This window comes from Prinia subflava, chromosome 2 (assembly GCF_021018805.1).
Source record: "Prinia subflava isolate CZ2003 ecotype Zambia chromosome 2, Cam_Psub_1.2, whole genome shotgun sequence".
In the NCBI taxonomy this organism is placed as follows: domain Eukaryota; kingdom Metazoa; phylum Chordata; class Aves; order Passeriformes; family Cisticolidae; genus Prinia; species Prinia subflava.
Window position 1 is genome coordinate 14,178,096 of NC_086248.1, and position 16,989 is coordinate 14,195,084.

Consider the following 16,989-nt stretch of genomic DNA (forward strand, 5'->3'; position numbering starts at 1 on the left):
ATACCCAAAGGAATATTCATCAAATGATCCACTTGGTTAGAAAGATGTTTCTTGTTTCCTAGTTTTAAATATAAGAGTACTTTAAATAGTGTAACCTTTTCTGTTATAAACTGTTCTCTCACACGGAAGAAGGATGTAAACTTACTCTTTGCTATTTTTGATAGCATGTGCGTTTGGTACATTTCTTTTGCCAAATGTTTGAAAAGCTTGCAAGATAACTCTTAGTTTCAACATTAATAACCTCAGACCAGTTCATAAGCTGACATTTTTTTTGTAAATGAAATTATTTTATAGGCAAGACACATTCTGTGTGTTTTTTTCCTCTATCTAATTGTTCTCATAGCATCCTCTAGTGGTCATTCAAATGAGGTCACAGTACAGCAGCAGTGGTATGTGATATATTGATCAAAATCTTTTAGTTATTTGTCAGGATGCCAAGATGTCAATTTACATGACTTAATTGTCCATTAGCCATGTACAGCCAAATACAGTTTTCTACTGAGTTTTTATAAGAATATTTTTAACAGGATACTTTACATTATTAAAAGGCTTGAAAATAAAACTACCTTTTGTAGTTTGCACACTCAGAATCTTTCCTGACAGACAGTGTTCCGCTGTAATTTACAGAATATACTCTTCCTATGAAAAAGTGTAACTATTCTTCCTATGAAAAACTTTAACAGATTATAACATTTACAAAAAAAAAACCCCTGTATATGAATGTGCAGTATCCATAAGTATTGTGTCTGTTTAGGGTGGGTTTTTTCACATGATAATATATTAACTTAATGATTTTCCAACTGCAGCTCTTTATTGAAGTTCACTCTGTTCAGTTTTGTTGATGTTTTAGTTGCTCCATAATACTTACCTCCATTTTGTTGATTTACTTCCCTGTATTTTAGGGGACAGCATTTACTTTAATTAAAAAAATCAAATATAGTCTTAGTCTCTTAATTAAAAATAGACTCTTTGTTATTTTTAAGGACTGAATTTTAATTAACAAAATCGAATTTAATTAACAAAAAAGCATCAAAAAGGCTCACAATATAAATCTACCAAAAATACGGTGATCCTCTGTGCTGTTTTAGGAATCTCAGAAATGGTGGACCTACATTTGTTACTTTTTTCTTTTTTGCTGGTATTTTTAAAAGAATACTAAAATGTGGATGATGGTAATGTAAATGTGAGAAATGCATCATGTTTCTTGTAAAAAATTACAGAGCTCCACTTTAGGCTGAGGATCATCAATGGACCAGTGATCTCCTAGAGAAGTTAATTTTTTTAAAGATTACATTTTAAGTTTTTTGTGTTTCTCAGACTCTGTGGAATGGCAAAAATTTTTTCTACAGGAAGCTTTAGAAGTTGAGAGGTTCTGGATTGTCTCCAAATCTCATGCTACTTCTTACAAAACATGAACACATCCCAGCTGTGTAAATATAATATTGGTGTTGGCAGACTGATTTGTAGAAAATATATGCTTACTCAATACTTACTTAGTTTTTGGGTTTGGATCTCTTTTAGCAGTCTTGAGCATTAGCATCTTCCTTATGCTGTTGAGAGCCCAGGAAAATTTTGCTGCAATGAGCTGAGAGATTTTTCTGGCCTTTGCTGTTCAGTGTTTGCTTAAGTCACCCAGGCCAGGCCATTTTTTGTTTTTGTGGGTTTCTTTAATTAGTCATATTTTTAAAAATCTGCCACAAAGTGAGTATTTCTGTTATTGAAAAAAGAATGGAGTTAGACTCAAAAATGTAGTAGGAATCGTGGTTCCATTTTTTGGTATTTAGGTGTGATAAGGGCAGGGTTCACCAGTCTCTGTCTAATCCCAGGTGTTGTGTAAGGAACTAAAAAGCAGTGGGCTTTGGTAGCTACTGCAGGGCTGTGAGCTCCCAGTATTGCCATGCACACCACTGTCCTGTGCTGAGCTTTCAGCAGAGCACACATCCAGAGAGCATCTGTTGAAAAAGATGTGACCAAAAGAAGGGATGTTTGCCCTTGGGTTTATTGCCTCAGGCCAGGCCATTCAGCTGTTCCTCTTTTTGAAACTCAGCTTCTTTCCCACTGAAGCTTGTCCAGTGAAGAGGGCTCTGCTGGATCCTTCCTGCCTCACTGCATTGTCTGCCTGCTGTGTGCAGTCCTCGTGGTTCCACACAAACACCCTCCAGCTCTTGTTTACTGGAAGAAACTCCCTCAGGGAGTGAAAGCCTGATTGTCAGCCTTGGTTCAAGACAGCAAGTCCTTCAGGTTTGATGGAGATCCTCCTGAAGATGAAACCTGAATTGCTTTGTCTTCAGCAATATAATAATGCTGAATGATGCTGGGAAACACTACAGGGAACCTCACCTCCAAGCTGTCAGGAGTTGCAAGAATATTTCTAGACAGTAAATTTTTTGAAATTGTGCACTGTACATCTCTCACATAGCTGCAGGAGATGAGTTCCAAGGTCCACTTTGCACTTTTGAGGTGATGAGAAAAGTTTCAGGTTAAACACTGGCCTGAGACTCCCCACAGGAAGCTTTACATGGTAACTGTTATAGTAAATGTGCTACTCAAGCATAAATAGAGGCTTAGTGTCTGAAACCCAGGAGTAACATATTGTCTAAAGGAAGCAGCACCATTTAAGTCTCTTCAGAATGTAGGGACTGGGAAGGTGCTCTGTACTGGACAGAGAGCATGTCTCTGTTTACTCAGCTTTTATGCCAAGGTCACAGTCTGAATGCGGTAGTAAAGGTACCCAGTACTTAAAAATACACACAGAACAACACCCAAGTTCTTGGAAAGAAGTGTATAAATGAGCACTACAAATATCTGTGAATTTTTATATTCAGGTAATAATGAGCCAACCTCCTCAGGGACATGGTAGAATCCCCATTTTGTGATGCAGTCCCACAGAGTGCTAGATAATCTTATTATCAGCTCATTTTCCTGTGACTGGTTCAGTCAGATGATCTTTCAAGTCCCTTCCAAGCCAGGCTGTTCTGTGATCTGCAAATGCATTTCTAGGCTAGTTCCTGAGACAGAAGATAGAGAGTTTTATGGGGAATAAATACAACCAGCTCCATATGCTTAAGAGAGCTATGGTCCATTAAACCTGGTGTAAGCATGCAAGGGCTTCATTTATTGTAGATTTTATTTATTTATTTATTTATTTATTTATTTTTACTGTTCAATTCTTTGGCACCTTGTCTGAAAACTTAAAGTGTTACTGCATGGAATTCTTTAGCATCTGTAACATTGATGAAAAGACTTTCCTTGTCGCTGCATACCAGCTATCAGACTTGTGTAGGTCTGGGTTTTGGCACAGCCTTTGCTTTGTTTGTTTAGGACTTCAGGAAATATCAACATGTGTAATATATTAGAAAGTATTCTTGCTTTGGTGTATTAATTATAGAGGGAGAGGAAATAGGGTGTTATTAAGTGCTTAGGTGTCAAGGTGGAGAGGCTGTGACTAAAGCTGCAGACTTCAGAGAACTCTTTCAGAACTATTTTGGTGACTTTGTTTTTAAAGAATGTCCTTACCCAGGCAGGGATTCAGGTGGCTTCAACCACACTTGACTGAGCAAAAATTCAGACTTTCCCTTGTTGTAATTTTGGGTTTGGATAAGGAAGAGATAGACACACACCAGTGTTGGAGCCCCATTAAGTTGTCACAGTCCTACTGGATGAGCAGAACCACATAACCCTAGAGCAATTCCTCCTGTCCTCAAAGCAAAGAGAGGCTTAGGTTTCAGAGAAGACATGCAGGTTAGTGCACAGAGTGCTGTGACATGCAGGATATTCAAAAAGGTTCCTTGCCATGTGCTAGATCCATTTTCAAATGCTCTCAACTTTAGATTCCTGGAGTCTTTGAGCTTCAGTTTATTTTGCTGTGTTAAAATGTGTTTGCCTGCATTTTTCTTTGTCCAAGGAATGCAATAGGTCTTCTGGAAAGAGCTAACTTCATTTTCTTATCCCAGTATGAATAAGTTATGTGCTATCTCATCCAGTATAAAATGCAAAAGTTTACCTGCTCTTCATTCTGGTTAAAATTTCTTTAGGTTTCAATTTTAACGTGGAGTCATAAAAGGTATTTTCCAGGAGGACTCCGTAGGTCTCTACAGTATTTAGCTATCCCTTCAGTTTTTACCTACTGATTCATAACTTTCTGGATTCTGTTTTAGTACAGAAATAAAAGCTTTTCATAGTTCATATTGTGTATGAGAAAGAATATTGTAATGCAGTGTCTAAATTTTGTGCATCAGTACAATTCCCAAAATGAAATGTATCTCTTATTTTCTTTAAATATGTATTTTGAACTTTGTTGTTGCTGCTAATAATCTGTATTAATATTCAGAATTAACACATATTGCCAGTCATGCTGGTGGCAAAATGCATGAAGAACCTTTGTAAAACAATTTAGCTAAAACTTCAGATTGGAAAATAAAAGATGAGTATACTTTTGGTACTTCTGTAACTTCATTCAGGATTTTATTTCATTCATCCATCTGGTCTCTCAGGAGTGAATTCAGTGAATTTCATTAAAGAAAACAAGACTTATAACTCTGAATCAGAATGGTGACAGAGCTGATTGATGCTTCTGCGTCACTTAGTCCCTACATTTTTAGTTTCTCAGTGTGAAGCAGAGGATGAGGAATCATTTCATTGATAGGACTGTGGTAATATGTTAATTTTTTTTAATAAAGAAACCTTTGCTATTCTTTAAAAATAGCTTCTCCTTTTAGTCTTCTTCCTGTCTTTAAACAAAAACAAGGTATATCCATAAAAATTTACCTATAAGTTGATTTATTGGCTGAATTAGACAAGATGGTCTTGTATCTGCTTTGTAGGGCCTAGAACTCATAACTTGTCAAAATTATTCTAAAGTTTATCCCTGAATTCAATGAAAAAAGGAGCATTCTGATATGATGTGTACTTCATATTTAAACCAGTGGTAAAAATAATGAAATTGGTGAATTTCGAGAAGATGATGTCAAGAGAAATCAGAGTAGGAAGGGATAAGCACATTACCAAGAAATGTCCTTTCAATCCATATTTCTTCTTGAATTACAAATAGTCTGTAAAACACACTCCTCAACCCAAGTGTTTTCGGCTGTATTTTTTATGGTTTTCTGTGCTGCTAAGAGAGGCATTGGTGAAAGAGGGGCTCAGAAGCCGTGGGACTGAGCTGTTTGTGTTGTTCCTGTTGCACAGACAGGGATGGTGCGCTGCGACACGGCCGTGGGGACTCCCGACTACATCTCGCCCGAAGTGCTGAAGTCGCAGGGGGGCGATGGTTACTATGGACGGGAGTGCGACTGGTGGTCAGTAGGGGTTTTCCTGTTCGAGATGTTAGTTGGTAAGTAATGATTTCTTCTGCTAAGGAGATTATCACTGAGCCTTCCCTGTGCCTTTAGCTGCACTTTGCTGTGTGAGGGCTGCTCGTACCTCACTAACAGCGTCTGCCTTTTGGCTGGTGCTGTGGCTTCATTGCTGTTCTCTCTGCTCTCTGTCACTCTTGAGCTGCGACAGCTGTTTGCGTGCTTGCTCAGTGATTAGTTCCCTGACTTGGTTCAGCTTAAAACTAATTCTTAGAATAGTTTTAACTGGGGTCAGCTACCTCACCACATTTGTGCCACCTCAGGCAGGGTTGAGTTTGCAGGGATTCAAGAGATGAGACAAGAACATCAAAGGCAGGACCATCCTTTTTTTTTTTTTCCTCCTTTTCCACAGGACATCAATGTCTTCTGTTCAGGTCAAAGGGTGGAAGTACAGTTCGATTCTTTCTTTTGTGCTTGAGTCAGGATTTTCTTGTAAAATACAGTGGACTGCTATGGCAACGAACATAGAATATAATCTGTTAAGGAGATGAGTCATCTGCATCTTAAAATATAGTGAGGATCAGTGTGATAGTCTGGTAGCAAAATACTGATTATGGAAGGATGGAATTGAGCATACAATTATTATAAGTCCAAATCAGCATTTTCTGGGAATATTGCAGATTTGATGTTTCTGGTATCCTGAGCCAGGAAAGACACTTAAACATATGACGTGATTATTATTTCCAACGCTTTCAGAATTACAACATTTTGACTTTAAGAATGTGTGGTTTATAGTTAAGTCTCTCATGAACAATTTTAGCAATAAATAAAATTATTCAGTTCTTAAAATATTGGGGATAGCTGTCCAGAATATTTTCTCAGTGTTTCAGAGCCTTTTTTTTCTTCCTCTTGTATCTAGGAGGAAAATATTACTTAATTTCCCCATATCCCACATATTGGTGGAAGGTATCTATTTTTGTCTGTGTTTATATATCAGATTCTGGCTATGGTCTTCTAAAACTTTGCACTTCAAAGAAAGCACTGTTCTGAAAGAAAGAAACTGTTCTGTTATTCTGGCTTTGATAAAGCTGCAGAATGAATGAAAATGGTAATTTTATTATGAAAATGAAAATTTTATTGTGTGCTTAACTAAACCATAAAATGTTGGTGACAGGGTGAATCCTAATGTTAGTTCAGTGACTTAAGATAGTTTTGAGGTGTGGCCAAAATCAAAGCTGTTTCCAAGATGGAAGGAGATTTAGAAGAGGAAGATTGGGAAAGAGGGAGGCAGCAGCAAATATCAGTGATTCCCACCTGCAATGCACTGGTGCAGCAACCCGATAAATTTACTAAAAGTCTAGATGTTCAAGCTGGTGTGCACTAATTTCTTATTTTGCTATAAAATGACAGAAAGACGAAAGTTAGGATTGTTCTTTTGAAGGAGGAATGGTTGTTGTCCATTGGTCTGTTTGTACATTTTGTCATGTTTGTGGCTATTGAAATGCTCAGTTCCTTGTTGGAGGGCTGCAGCCCGCGATGCCGGATGGTTCCTGCCTGCACACAGCACCAGAACTGAGGAGAGAGCCAAGCTCACGGGACTGATTGTTCACCTTCTCTATTAAATCTGGGGATTAGTTGGGAGAAAGGATTCTTGTCAAAGTTGCAGCTTCTTGATTACAGACTCAAACCATTTGTATGTTGAGAATGTTGCCAGTTAATTTGGTTGTCAGGTGCCTTTATCACAGCCTATTCTTTTCACTTGCCCCAGTTTTACCTTTCTTAAGTCTAGTTCCATTGCAAATATCTTTAACTACAGCCTAGGCTGGAAAACTCTGGGTGAGAAAAGTCTTTTATTTTAAAAGCCACATGCCATGTTAATATGGGCACTCAAGCTGATGTAATTTATCAGTCAGCAAGATTTATTAATATGTGTTTAACAGTGTGGTAACACACTGGGAAGGCTTCTGCTCACAGCTGACATGCCTTAGGGAGGAGAGACCTGTGTGCCTCTGAAATGGTCTTCAGAGAGCTTTGGTGGATTCCTTCCAGCAAATGTGCATTAGCAAGTCTTTAATGAGTTTTGGTCCAGTTTACCCTTGGGATATTTAAAGATTTATTCATCTGGGTGTCAGCCATTATGTAAATTAGAAAATATATTGAGAGTCTTAAGGCACGACAAAAGATGTAATTCACCAGACAAAATTTTGGTAGTGATAGGATGGAAAATGGTGTAGTTTGTAACACAGACATTTTAGGGAAGGAATATTTTTAGTAGTATACATTATTTGTACACTGCCTGTCCAATTGTTTTCTTTTTCTTAACACTATACTCTTCTAGACAAACTGCTTGTAGAGTTTTCATCATCTCTTTTGTCTTATTCAACTCACATCACTTAAACATGATGTAAAATCACAGCAAATTTACTGCTTTCTTTTCAGGTGATACTCCTTTTTATGCAGACTCACTAGTAGGAACATACAGTAAAATTATGGATCATAAGAACTCATTGCATTTCCCAGATGATGTGGAAATCTCTAAGCATGCAAAGAACCTTATTTGTGCCTTTTTAACCGATAGGTAAGTGCACATATTGTTCTGGCACTGTCTTTTATTTTGGATGGTATTGACCATATTTATTTTGGACAGTACATTGCAAAAATTAATTTTTTCTCCTACTTCTCATGATCTCTGTTCAGATCTTTTCTGCCAGACCTCCTTGTTTCTAGTTTTCCTTTTGAGGTGTTTTTTCCAGGTATTGTATTTTATTTCTATGAGCAGTTCTGACAGCTCTTGTTAAGAACACAGTTTGTGCTGGACAAAGCCTTCCAGTTGCAGTAACAAACCTTTAAGGCTGAAAGTAATTTGTAACCTCCAAGGCAGAGACAAAATTGTTTTGCTTAATGTCTATGTGGGTGTTTCTTAAAAAAAGTAGACGCAAATAGTTTTCTGAAAGTAAGCATGTATTTACCGAATTTGTTTAAGGTTTCTTAGAGTGTTTGTTTTTTTTTTCATTTGCTTTGTTGCATTAATTGGTAAATATAGCTAACAAGCCTGCAAGGTTATTGTTTTGGCTACAAAAATAAAATAGTAGAATTTTCTCTTAATGGAACTAAGCCACTTATTGAAATTAAGCTGTGTAAGCTTGTTCTTGACCTGAAGACTTTTATTTTGTTTAGTTTCAGAAAGCAGAGATAATCTCCAATTTCACTGATTTAAAAGAATTACAGTATAGGTTGACAGTTAACTCTGGATCTATGTTGCCTTCTTATGCTTTCCTGTGATCACCTGCTCTTGGCTGGAGCAGGGCATTGGGCTGCTATAGGAGGAGGAATTAGGAAAACAAAATGCCTTATAATGAGTTTTGCATTCAGAGAGAGATTGTTTGCTCTACTGAGCAAGCCTGCAGTTGGTCAGGAAGGATGTGCTTTATTTAACAGCATTTTTCACCCTTAGTGAAGGGTAGAGAGAAAATATGATTAGAATCTAATAGTGTAAGTGTAGTAAGGTGGACTTCCACTACGTGTGTCCCTCTTCCTGTTTATATTTAACACAGGCCTGGAGCAATTTATTTGAAACAGATGCTGCGTGATTGCTGCTGAAGCACTTAAAGGAGGACTAAACATCGACCCAGGGATTTATTGCTTCTTTTCCATGCATTGTTTCTATGTCCTGTTCTTGTCCGTAGTTTCAAGAGAGACTCCTCTGTTCAAACCGAAAGTTTCTTGTTGTACTTAAGATTTGCTTTGCGGCAAATATCAGCAAGAGACGTGTCAGGGTTAGTTGTGAGGCAGAGGATGGAATTCTTAGGATATTTATTTTAGTCCAGCTTTGAATAACTGTTCTGTGCAGCAAGTTAGACCGACCTTCGTTTGCTTGCGTCTTATGGTCTGTCATGTGGTTTGGCAGACACCAAAGTTCTGCAGTTTTATTTCCCCCAAGGGTGTTGAGTTTTTGTTTGTTTTTTTAGTTTTTACTTAGTTTTTGCCTCAGTGCTCTCTTTCTTGCTTTACTCCCCACGTGGCAGACTCCAGATTCTGGACATTTTAGCAGTCACGGGGAGAGTGCATGCTAAGAATCAGTAAATTTTATATAACAAACTACAGATTAGTGGCTGGTGGTTTTTAAATTTTGGTTTTGTTTGACCATTAGTGCGGTTAACACAATCTTTACTGAAAGTTTCATTGCTGCTCACGAACAAGTCAGAATTTAAATTTGAAAAAAAACAGAACAGCTATTTTTCCTAATGTGACTCAGGATTAATTGCTGTTTAGGGATGTGCGACTTGGGAGAAATGGGGTAGAAGAAATAAAGCATCACCCTTTCTTCAGAAGTGATCAGTGGAACTGGGACAACATTCGAGAGAGTAAGTAAATCAGGTTAAAAGTTCTATTTTATTCAGTATTTGCAATTGTAGAAATGAAAATAATTTTCAGTTGTATAAATTAAGTACTTTCTATCTATCAAGAATCTTGCTCAAACACTCAAATTTATCACTTGTATTATAAAACCTCATATGAGGAAAGGTTAATAAAGACACGTTTTTTCCTACTGAAATTATCTCACCTTTATCATGTTTTTAATTTAGACATTTCCATTTTAAACAATGGAATTGGTTGTTTTAGAATTTTAAAAGAATGCATGTTAGGTTCTGTTTCTCTGGTGTTTTTATTCTTTGGAGGTGGGTTTTTTTTTCTTTAATTTTTGTTTTAATCTTCTGCTAGTTAAGACAGTAGTTTGACAGTGGTCTTGTTTTACTGCTTTTTATGTAAGGTATTGAGAACCTGATAGCTTTAGGTAAAAAAGCAAAGTATGTCAGTTGTCATAAGCTTGTCATAACTTCTAAAGTTATTTACTAAAAATTTTTAAGATGATGATTTTATTTAAAGTTCTATTCTCAAGTGTGATTACCTGAGCAAATATGTCTTGCATACTAGATGGTCTATGCATTAGGCAACAAGCACAAAAATAGATTGCTCTAGAAAAAACTGTTCACAGTAATATTTCCAGATCTGCTGTCTGGTTAATACATATTTAACTCCAAGTTATTTAAGGACAACTTATAATACAGTCTTTTAACACTAGAGAGATACCAGTATATCACAAGTGACTGAATCTTTGAGTGAAATGCATCTTTTTTCCCCTTTTTATAGCTGCTGCTCCTGTTGTTCCTGAGCTTAGCAGTGACATAGATAGCAGTAATTTTGATGACATTGAGGACGACAAGGGAGACGTGGAAACCTTTCCAATCCCCAAAGCCTTCGTGGGAAACCAGCTGCCTTTCATAGGATTTACCTACTATAGAGACAATTTGTATGTGATACTTTAATATGCGTTTTTTAAAACATACCTGTACATTATTGTTACATTCTTTCTTTTCTTTCCACTCTAAATACATAATTTATTACTAGCATTATATTAAGTGATGTCCAGTATGTGAAGATACAAAATGCAAAGTTTGAGTAAATAATTTGTTACTTTTTCAATTATCTCGATAACTCTGATTAAACAGTGTACTTTTATATGCACAAAATTATACAATATCTTAAAAAATCAATTAGGATTAAAACTCTGATAGATTTCTATTTTTTTCTAAAATGCCTTTTTATTATTTTAGAAGAAACCTTAACTTTAAAGCATAATAACTTTCTAGAATTCATTTTGAGTAATCAAGAAATAATTGAATTAATTAAAAAAATTACAAGCTGCTGTAGTTTTGGAAACATTCTGTTGAGGAAAGATTCAAATCAGAAAGATGAACTAACATCAAAATAAAACAAGAGAAGCATAGGACAAATTGAGACTTGAGAGAATTGATTAAAATGGCAGGGTTGCCAGAGTTGTTGAAAACTTGAGTAAGAACTGGAGGGATTTGTTTTTGTTTTTGACAGGTTGCTAAGTGACTCCTCTCAGTCTTGCAGAGAGAACGAATCTGTGCAATCTAGTAAAAATGAGGTTAGTGCCTTTTTTCTGTAGTATTAATGGGATGATTAACTAATTTTGTCAAGTCTGTTAAGAAAAGACAAAGTCTAAGATAATTATTTAAGCAGTTTTGTTGGGGGCTTTTTGTCTTTTAATGATTCTCAATAAAAATGATATTTTCTGTTTACAGGACAGCAAAGAGGTAAGTATAGTATCTGAATTATGAAAGGAATAAAAAAATTCCTACATAATTTTATGTGGATGTGAAGTATCTTAAATGTTTATTCACCAAATTGTTAGCAGTAAACCAGTTGTATTTTGAAACAGTTGTACTCAAGTGTTAAGGTGCTATAGTATAAAGATAAATGAATACAGATTTTTCTCAAATTCTCTTTGCATCCAGAATTTGTTTGAAAAGCCAATATGTGAGGCTCTGTTTCTTACAGCCAGCAGTACTCCTGTGAAGGTTCCACACTTGTATTAATGATTCATGACTGATTTATTCAGAGTCTGAAAAACTAAATTGTCACCTGCAGGGATAAAGGAATGTTTAAATCATACTCCAGTTGGAGCATATGGAGCATGTTTATCCAGCTTTTGAAGATTGACAAATGAGTTTAAATTTGCATGACAGGAAAAGCGAGGGTATTTTCATATACTTATTTCATTATGTTAATTAAACATTTGTATTATTCAAGTGTATTGTTAACGTTTCTTAAAACTTACAGTTCCTTTTCAATGTTTAAAAAATACATAAAGGAAATGCATTATGTATTGATCAGATAAATTTAAATGCAAATGTTTATTAGACTCCACTTCCTTCCTGTCATTGATGAATAGATGAATAGTTTCAGACTTCACCTTTTAAATAGAAATAGTACTGCTGTTTAAAATACATATGGTCACATTCATAATGTTTGCTTTATGTTGTTTTAGTAAATGCAGATGGTCAAATTTTGCATTTCACTTCTGACAACTTACTTTATTTTTATTTTCTCAAGCAACAAATCTCCGGTTTTGATGTCCTTTTCAGTGTCCCTGTTGTGGAAATCTCCTAATTGTAACAATTATTAAGTGTTTTGGAAAACCTCATTTTTACATTTCATGTTTGGGGAGTAGAGGAAAAGGAGGAAGGGAGGAAAATAAATGCATTTGAAAGCCTGAAGTCATGAGATTAATCCAAAATTTATTATTTATAATTTATTTAATGAATATTTGGGTACTGGACTCATAATTATTTTTAAAAAATATTTTAGTGAGCAAAGCAAAGCATTTCCAAAGTGTTCATTAGCTTCCTTAGTGTAAGACTAAGAAATTCTTCTTTATGTGAGGTCACTGAACATGTTTAGCCATATTATCTGAATATTGTCCAATTTGGTCATGTATACCCCTTTTTTATTTTTTCATTTCATTTAGAAAATGCTATGCAAAAACATCTTCTCCAGTGGAAAGTCTCTGGCTACAGAGCACAGCAAAGGGCCGGTAACAAAGTTTTTTGCCCATATAAATTTAATGACTCACAATCTGGGGCACATAATTCTGTGATGGTTCAATTCAATTCAGCATGCAGCAAATTCTGTTGCTATAAATCCATATATTTAAAATTATCAGAATTTATACTTTGTAAAGATGTAACCTTCTAGAGATGGTTTTAAAATCATATACTGGAAGACTGAATTAATTTTCCTCACTTTCCCTTATTTTTTTATTTAATTGAATTGCATTTGTTTCCTGTGAAAGCATTTTTATATGTGGGCCATGCTTTTTTGACATTTTACACAGTTTCAGAAAAAACTAAGCAAGCTAGAAGAACAGCTCAGTAATGAATTACAAGCCAAAGATGAACTAGAACAGAAATACAGGTGAGAATGTTTCAACATGTTTGGTATGTTTATAAAGATGTTTGGTTAGACCTTTTGTTTTTGAATGCTTAAAAGCATTTTTAATCCACTTTGGGGATTCCCAACCCTGCAAGCAGACCTCACTGTAATTGCTGGCCTAATTCTTGCTACTCCTGTGACTACTGGGGTCGTTTTTAGGGGGTTTGTTGAGGGGTTTTTTTTGCTTTAACTCCCTATAAGAATCTCATTGTTTAGTGATTTCACCAGTCCTTGAGGTTTCATGTCATTGCTTCAAATAGAATGTCTTGCATAAAACAAATGAGACAAAAGCACCTTACATAAAATTAGTGAAACACATCCAAGCATTCTATTTTCTGTATTATCAGCAGGGTTTAAAATTATCTTTCAAATTTGTTCAGGTCTACAAGTGTTCGTTTAGAGAAGATAGCAAAAGAGCTGGATGAAGAGGTAAGGCCATAGATTTCTTACTGGAATTGAACTGTAACATTTGTGCATGGATTTTTTTCCTTTGATAACAGAAAATTGCTTTTAAATAGCTGTGTATTTTATAGCAACTAACACCAGTTGATTTCTTGGTATTCACAAGTATGAAATTGTTGTCACTACTAAAATATTTTCATTATGATTTCTGTACTGTAACTGCACATTTCTTTCCAGAAGTAGTTTCTTACTGTATTTTTAGTTGGCAGACAGCATGACATAAATATCCCATACAGATTTTAAAAACTGAAGGTGTGAGAGTAGTGTTTCCAGACGAGGAAGGCAATGCTTTGCATTGTTTGGTGGTAGTAAAAAGACCCTAATTCTTGCTCAGCTTTGCACCTTACTGCTTCTACAAATTTGGATGTGGCTGTATACAACTTAAAGTATGGCTCATGCAGGTGCATGTCAAGACCTTACCTTTACATATTTTATTTCTCTGCTCCCAGAGTGACTGCTTAGGCAGGTCTACCAGGTTTGTCAAACCCAGATGATCAAACAGTATTTAAATTGCAGAGCTCCTGGCCATAGACATCCTGGGCTGGATTTGACCACGTGTTCTGATAGGTTGTATTTGCAGCAGGCAGATAGACTGGCTTCCTCCATTACAGCCTAAACTGAGTGCATGAGCTGTGTTTTTATCGTGTAAGAATACCACTCCTGTGTGTGTAATTAGAGGTGTATTTTGTTAACTATATCCAGATAACTTCAAGGAAGAATGTAGAGTCTGCAGTCAGGCAGTTAGAGAGAGAGAAGGCTCTTCTTCAGCATAAGAATACAGAATACCAGAGGAAAGCAGAACATGAAGCAGATAAGAAACGCAATTTGGAAAATGAGGGTATGTTGAACCATGCTTGAAGGTTCCATTTTGATGTGGGTTTTTAATGCTTAAAATAAATGAATTATAGTTCAAAATGAAGCATTTTCGTGACAGTAATTAACAATGTTGAATTGTTTTTGTTGCAGTTAACAGTTTGAAAGACCAACTTGAAGATTTAAAAAAGAGGAATCAGAACTCTCAAATATCCAATGAAAAAATCAGTCAACTACAAAGACAGGTATGCCAACTTTATATATGTATATTTTAAAATAATCACTGCTTGGAGTACAGATTTTTGTAACAGTGGAGGAATTTGAAATGTGTAATTTGGTTTTAAAAGCTGTTCTTTCCTGTTAAATTTTGGTGTTCAAAAGTAATCTTAAAATATACTCCTTACTTCCTTAATCTATAAAAACTAGTATTCTGTAGTAGAAATAGTGGGGTTTATATTTAATTGTTTCTGAAGTATGTTTTTATCAATCTTAGTTGGATGAAGCCAATTCTTTGCTGCGGTCAGAGTCTGATACTGCAGCCAGGTTAAGGAAGAACCAGACAGAAAGCACAAAGCAAATCCAGCAGCTGGAAATTAATAATAGAGAACTACAAGATAAGAACTGCCTGCTGGAGAATGCAAAACTCAAACTGGAGAAGGAGTATCTCAACCTTCAGTCAGCTCTAGAATCAGAAAGGAGAGATCGAAGTCATGGATCAGAGATTATCAGTGATTTACAAGGTATTTCTGCAAATCTTCTGAAGTTAAGATTGCTTCTTGTTTCTGGTTTGGGTGGTGTTATTTGAGTTTCAGACTGTGACTAGGTAAGTGTTCTGTTTTATAAAATGTTACATAATTGTGAACAGCATTTAAGAAAAAATGTGTGGTAACATCTATAAAATATTATTGGTAGCTTTTGGAATCACTCCAAAGGAGACAATAGTCAGAATTGTAAGCTGTTGCATTTCAAAAATGTTATCTCTAAATAGATGAAATACAGTCTTGTTTGCACACATTGACCAGCCTCATTGCTATTTTGGTAATTTTTAGGTCGAATATCTAGCCTTGAAGAAGAAGTGAAAAATGGAAAGAGTGCATTAGCCAAACTGGAAATGGAGAAAAGACAATTGCAGGAAAAGCTCACAGATTTAGAAAAGGTGACAGCACTGCTAAATGAACATTACAGTTACATTTTTACAGAATTTTTGAATTTGTACTTTTTATTACTTGAGATAGTGCAACCAAACCTATACAGAAAATAAACCTTGTTTTCAGTTTTGGGGTTTTTTTTCGATTTGAGAAGTGGGGAAAAAAAGACATTTCCCATACGATCATGATACATTTTACTTCTAAAGTACTTAAGTACCTAATGACACATTGTGGTATGTACCTTAACAGTACAGTAGCTACATTTCATTTCCTGTGTGGAGTTCTGTTAAACTCTCATTATTGCCAAAAATAAAAGAGCCTCTGCTAATGGGATTTTTTTAAACAAACTTGTTATTGAAACAAAAGGCTTGAAAAATTTCTTAAATAAACTTAATCCTTGAGCTGCTCTTACTACAGAATGTTGGTTGTTAAGGCAGTAATTCTGTAACTGTTTGCAACTGGGAATGTTGTTGTACATTTTTAGAGCACTTTGGCATTCACAAAAAAACACTTATGGAAATGAGTTCTCAGTGAGTTCCTTAGCATGAGCCCTCTCTTCTACTCCAAGCATCCTTCCAAGGAGCATGTTATTGTTGCTCAAAATTCTGCCACTAACCTTATACATTTAATGTTTTATTTCAATGTCATTTTTTCTTTAACAGGAAAAGAGCAACATGGAAATAGATATGACATATAAATTCAAAGTCATGCAGCAGAACCTTGAACAAGAAGAAGCTGAGCATAAAGCCACAAAAGCACGCTTAGCAGACAAAAATAAGATCTATGAGTCTATAGAGGAAGCAAAATCTGAAGCCATGAAAGGTATGTATTTGGCATCCCAGTTGGATTTAGATGTGAATTATACAAAGCTGATAATGTAATCTTTCACTGTGCATATTCTGGTGCATCTCATGACAACTGAAATATCTTGAAGAGAGGGATAATTACCAAAAAACTCCAGAAGATGGCTCTTACTTTTGAGTTAAATGGCTTATGTTTATTGCAGCTACTTAAAAAGTTACCTACAGATTCTGTCCTTCTAATTGCAGAGCATTCACAAAAATTTTGAGCATGCAGATCTTCAAAAGAAACAGAAATGATTCAGTAATAACAGCTGAGTCACTTGGCATATCAGGTTCCCAAAGAGCTTCAGCTCTTTGATTTTATGTTATCAGAGTCAGAGTACAGTAGATTGAAATGTTTTATTTTTAAAATTCCACCTGTTTTGTTCATCTCAGAGGTGTTGCAGATAAACTGGAAGTTATCTAGAAGCTCAAAAGTAGGAAATAGCTCTGTCAGAAATGCTTGAAAAAGCATTCCTTGGGTGTGTATCTACTGTGAAAATTTTAATTAATCACTTTTAAGTAGTTTTTCTCTTCAGTTTTAAAAGGGGAAACATGTGGCTTATTGTTAGTACAGGACAGACATCCTCTTCCCTTTGGCCTCCAAAATCTGCTGTTTCACACATCACT

At 35.6% G+C, this 16,989-nt stretch overlaps 1 protein-coding gene across 2 annotated transcripts in view; it reads left to right on the forward strand.

Moving 5' to 3' along the window:
* The window catches only part of ROCK2 (Rho associated coiled-coil containing protein kinase 2), a 95,652-nt gene that overhangs the window by 60,383 nt on the left and 18,280 nt on the right, over positions 1-16,989 (forward strand). Inside the window, exons 6-18 of one of the 2 annotated variants that reach the window (XM_063424764.1) lie at positions 5,188-5,332; positions 7,734-7,872; positions 9,567-9,658; positions 10,446-10,605; positions 11,184-11,247; positions 12,631-12,696; positions 12,997-13,076; positions 13,475-13,523; positions 14,259-14,394; positions 14,523-14,614; positions 14,863-15,109; positions 15,419-15,525; positions 16,180-16,339. In XM_063424764.1, the coding sequence (XP_063280834.1) occupies positions 5,188-5,332; positions 7,734-7,872; positions 9,567-9,658; positions 10,446-10,605; positions 11,184-11,247; positions 12,631-12,696; positions 12,997-13,076; positions 13,475-13,523; positions 14,259-14,394; positions 14,523-14,614; positions 14,863-15,109; positions 15,419-15,525; positions 16,180-16,339 (1,537 nt within the window). The remainder of the gene's footprint in view (positions 1-5,187; positions 5,333-7,733; positions 7,873-9,566; positions 9,659-10,445; positions 10,606-11,183; positions 11,248-12,630; positions 12,697-12,996; positions 13,077-13,474; positions 13,524-14,258; positions 14,395-14,522; positions 14,615-14,862; positions 15,110-15,418; positions 15,526-16,179; positions 16,340-16,989) is intronic. The other variant, XM_063424762.1, reaches the window with a different exon arrangement.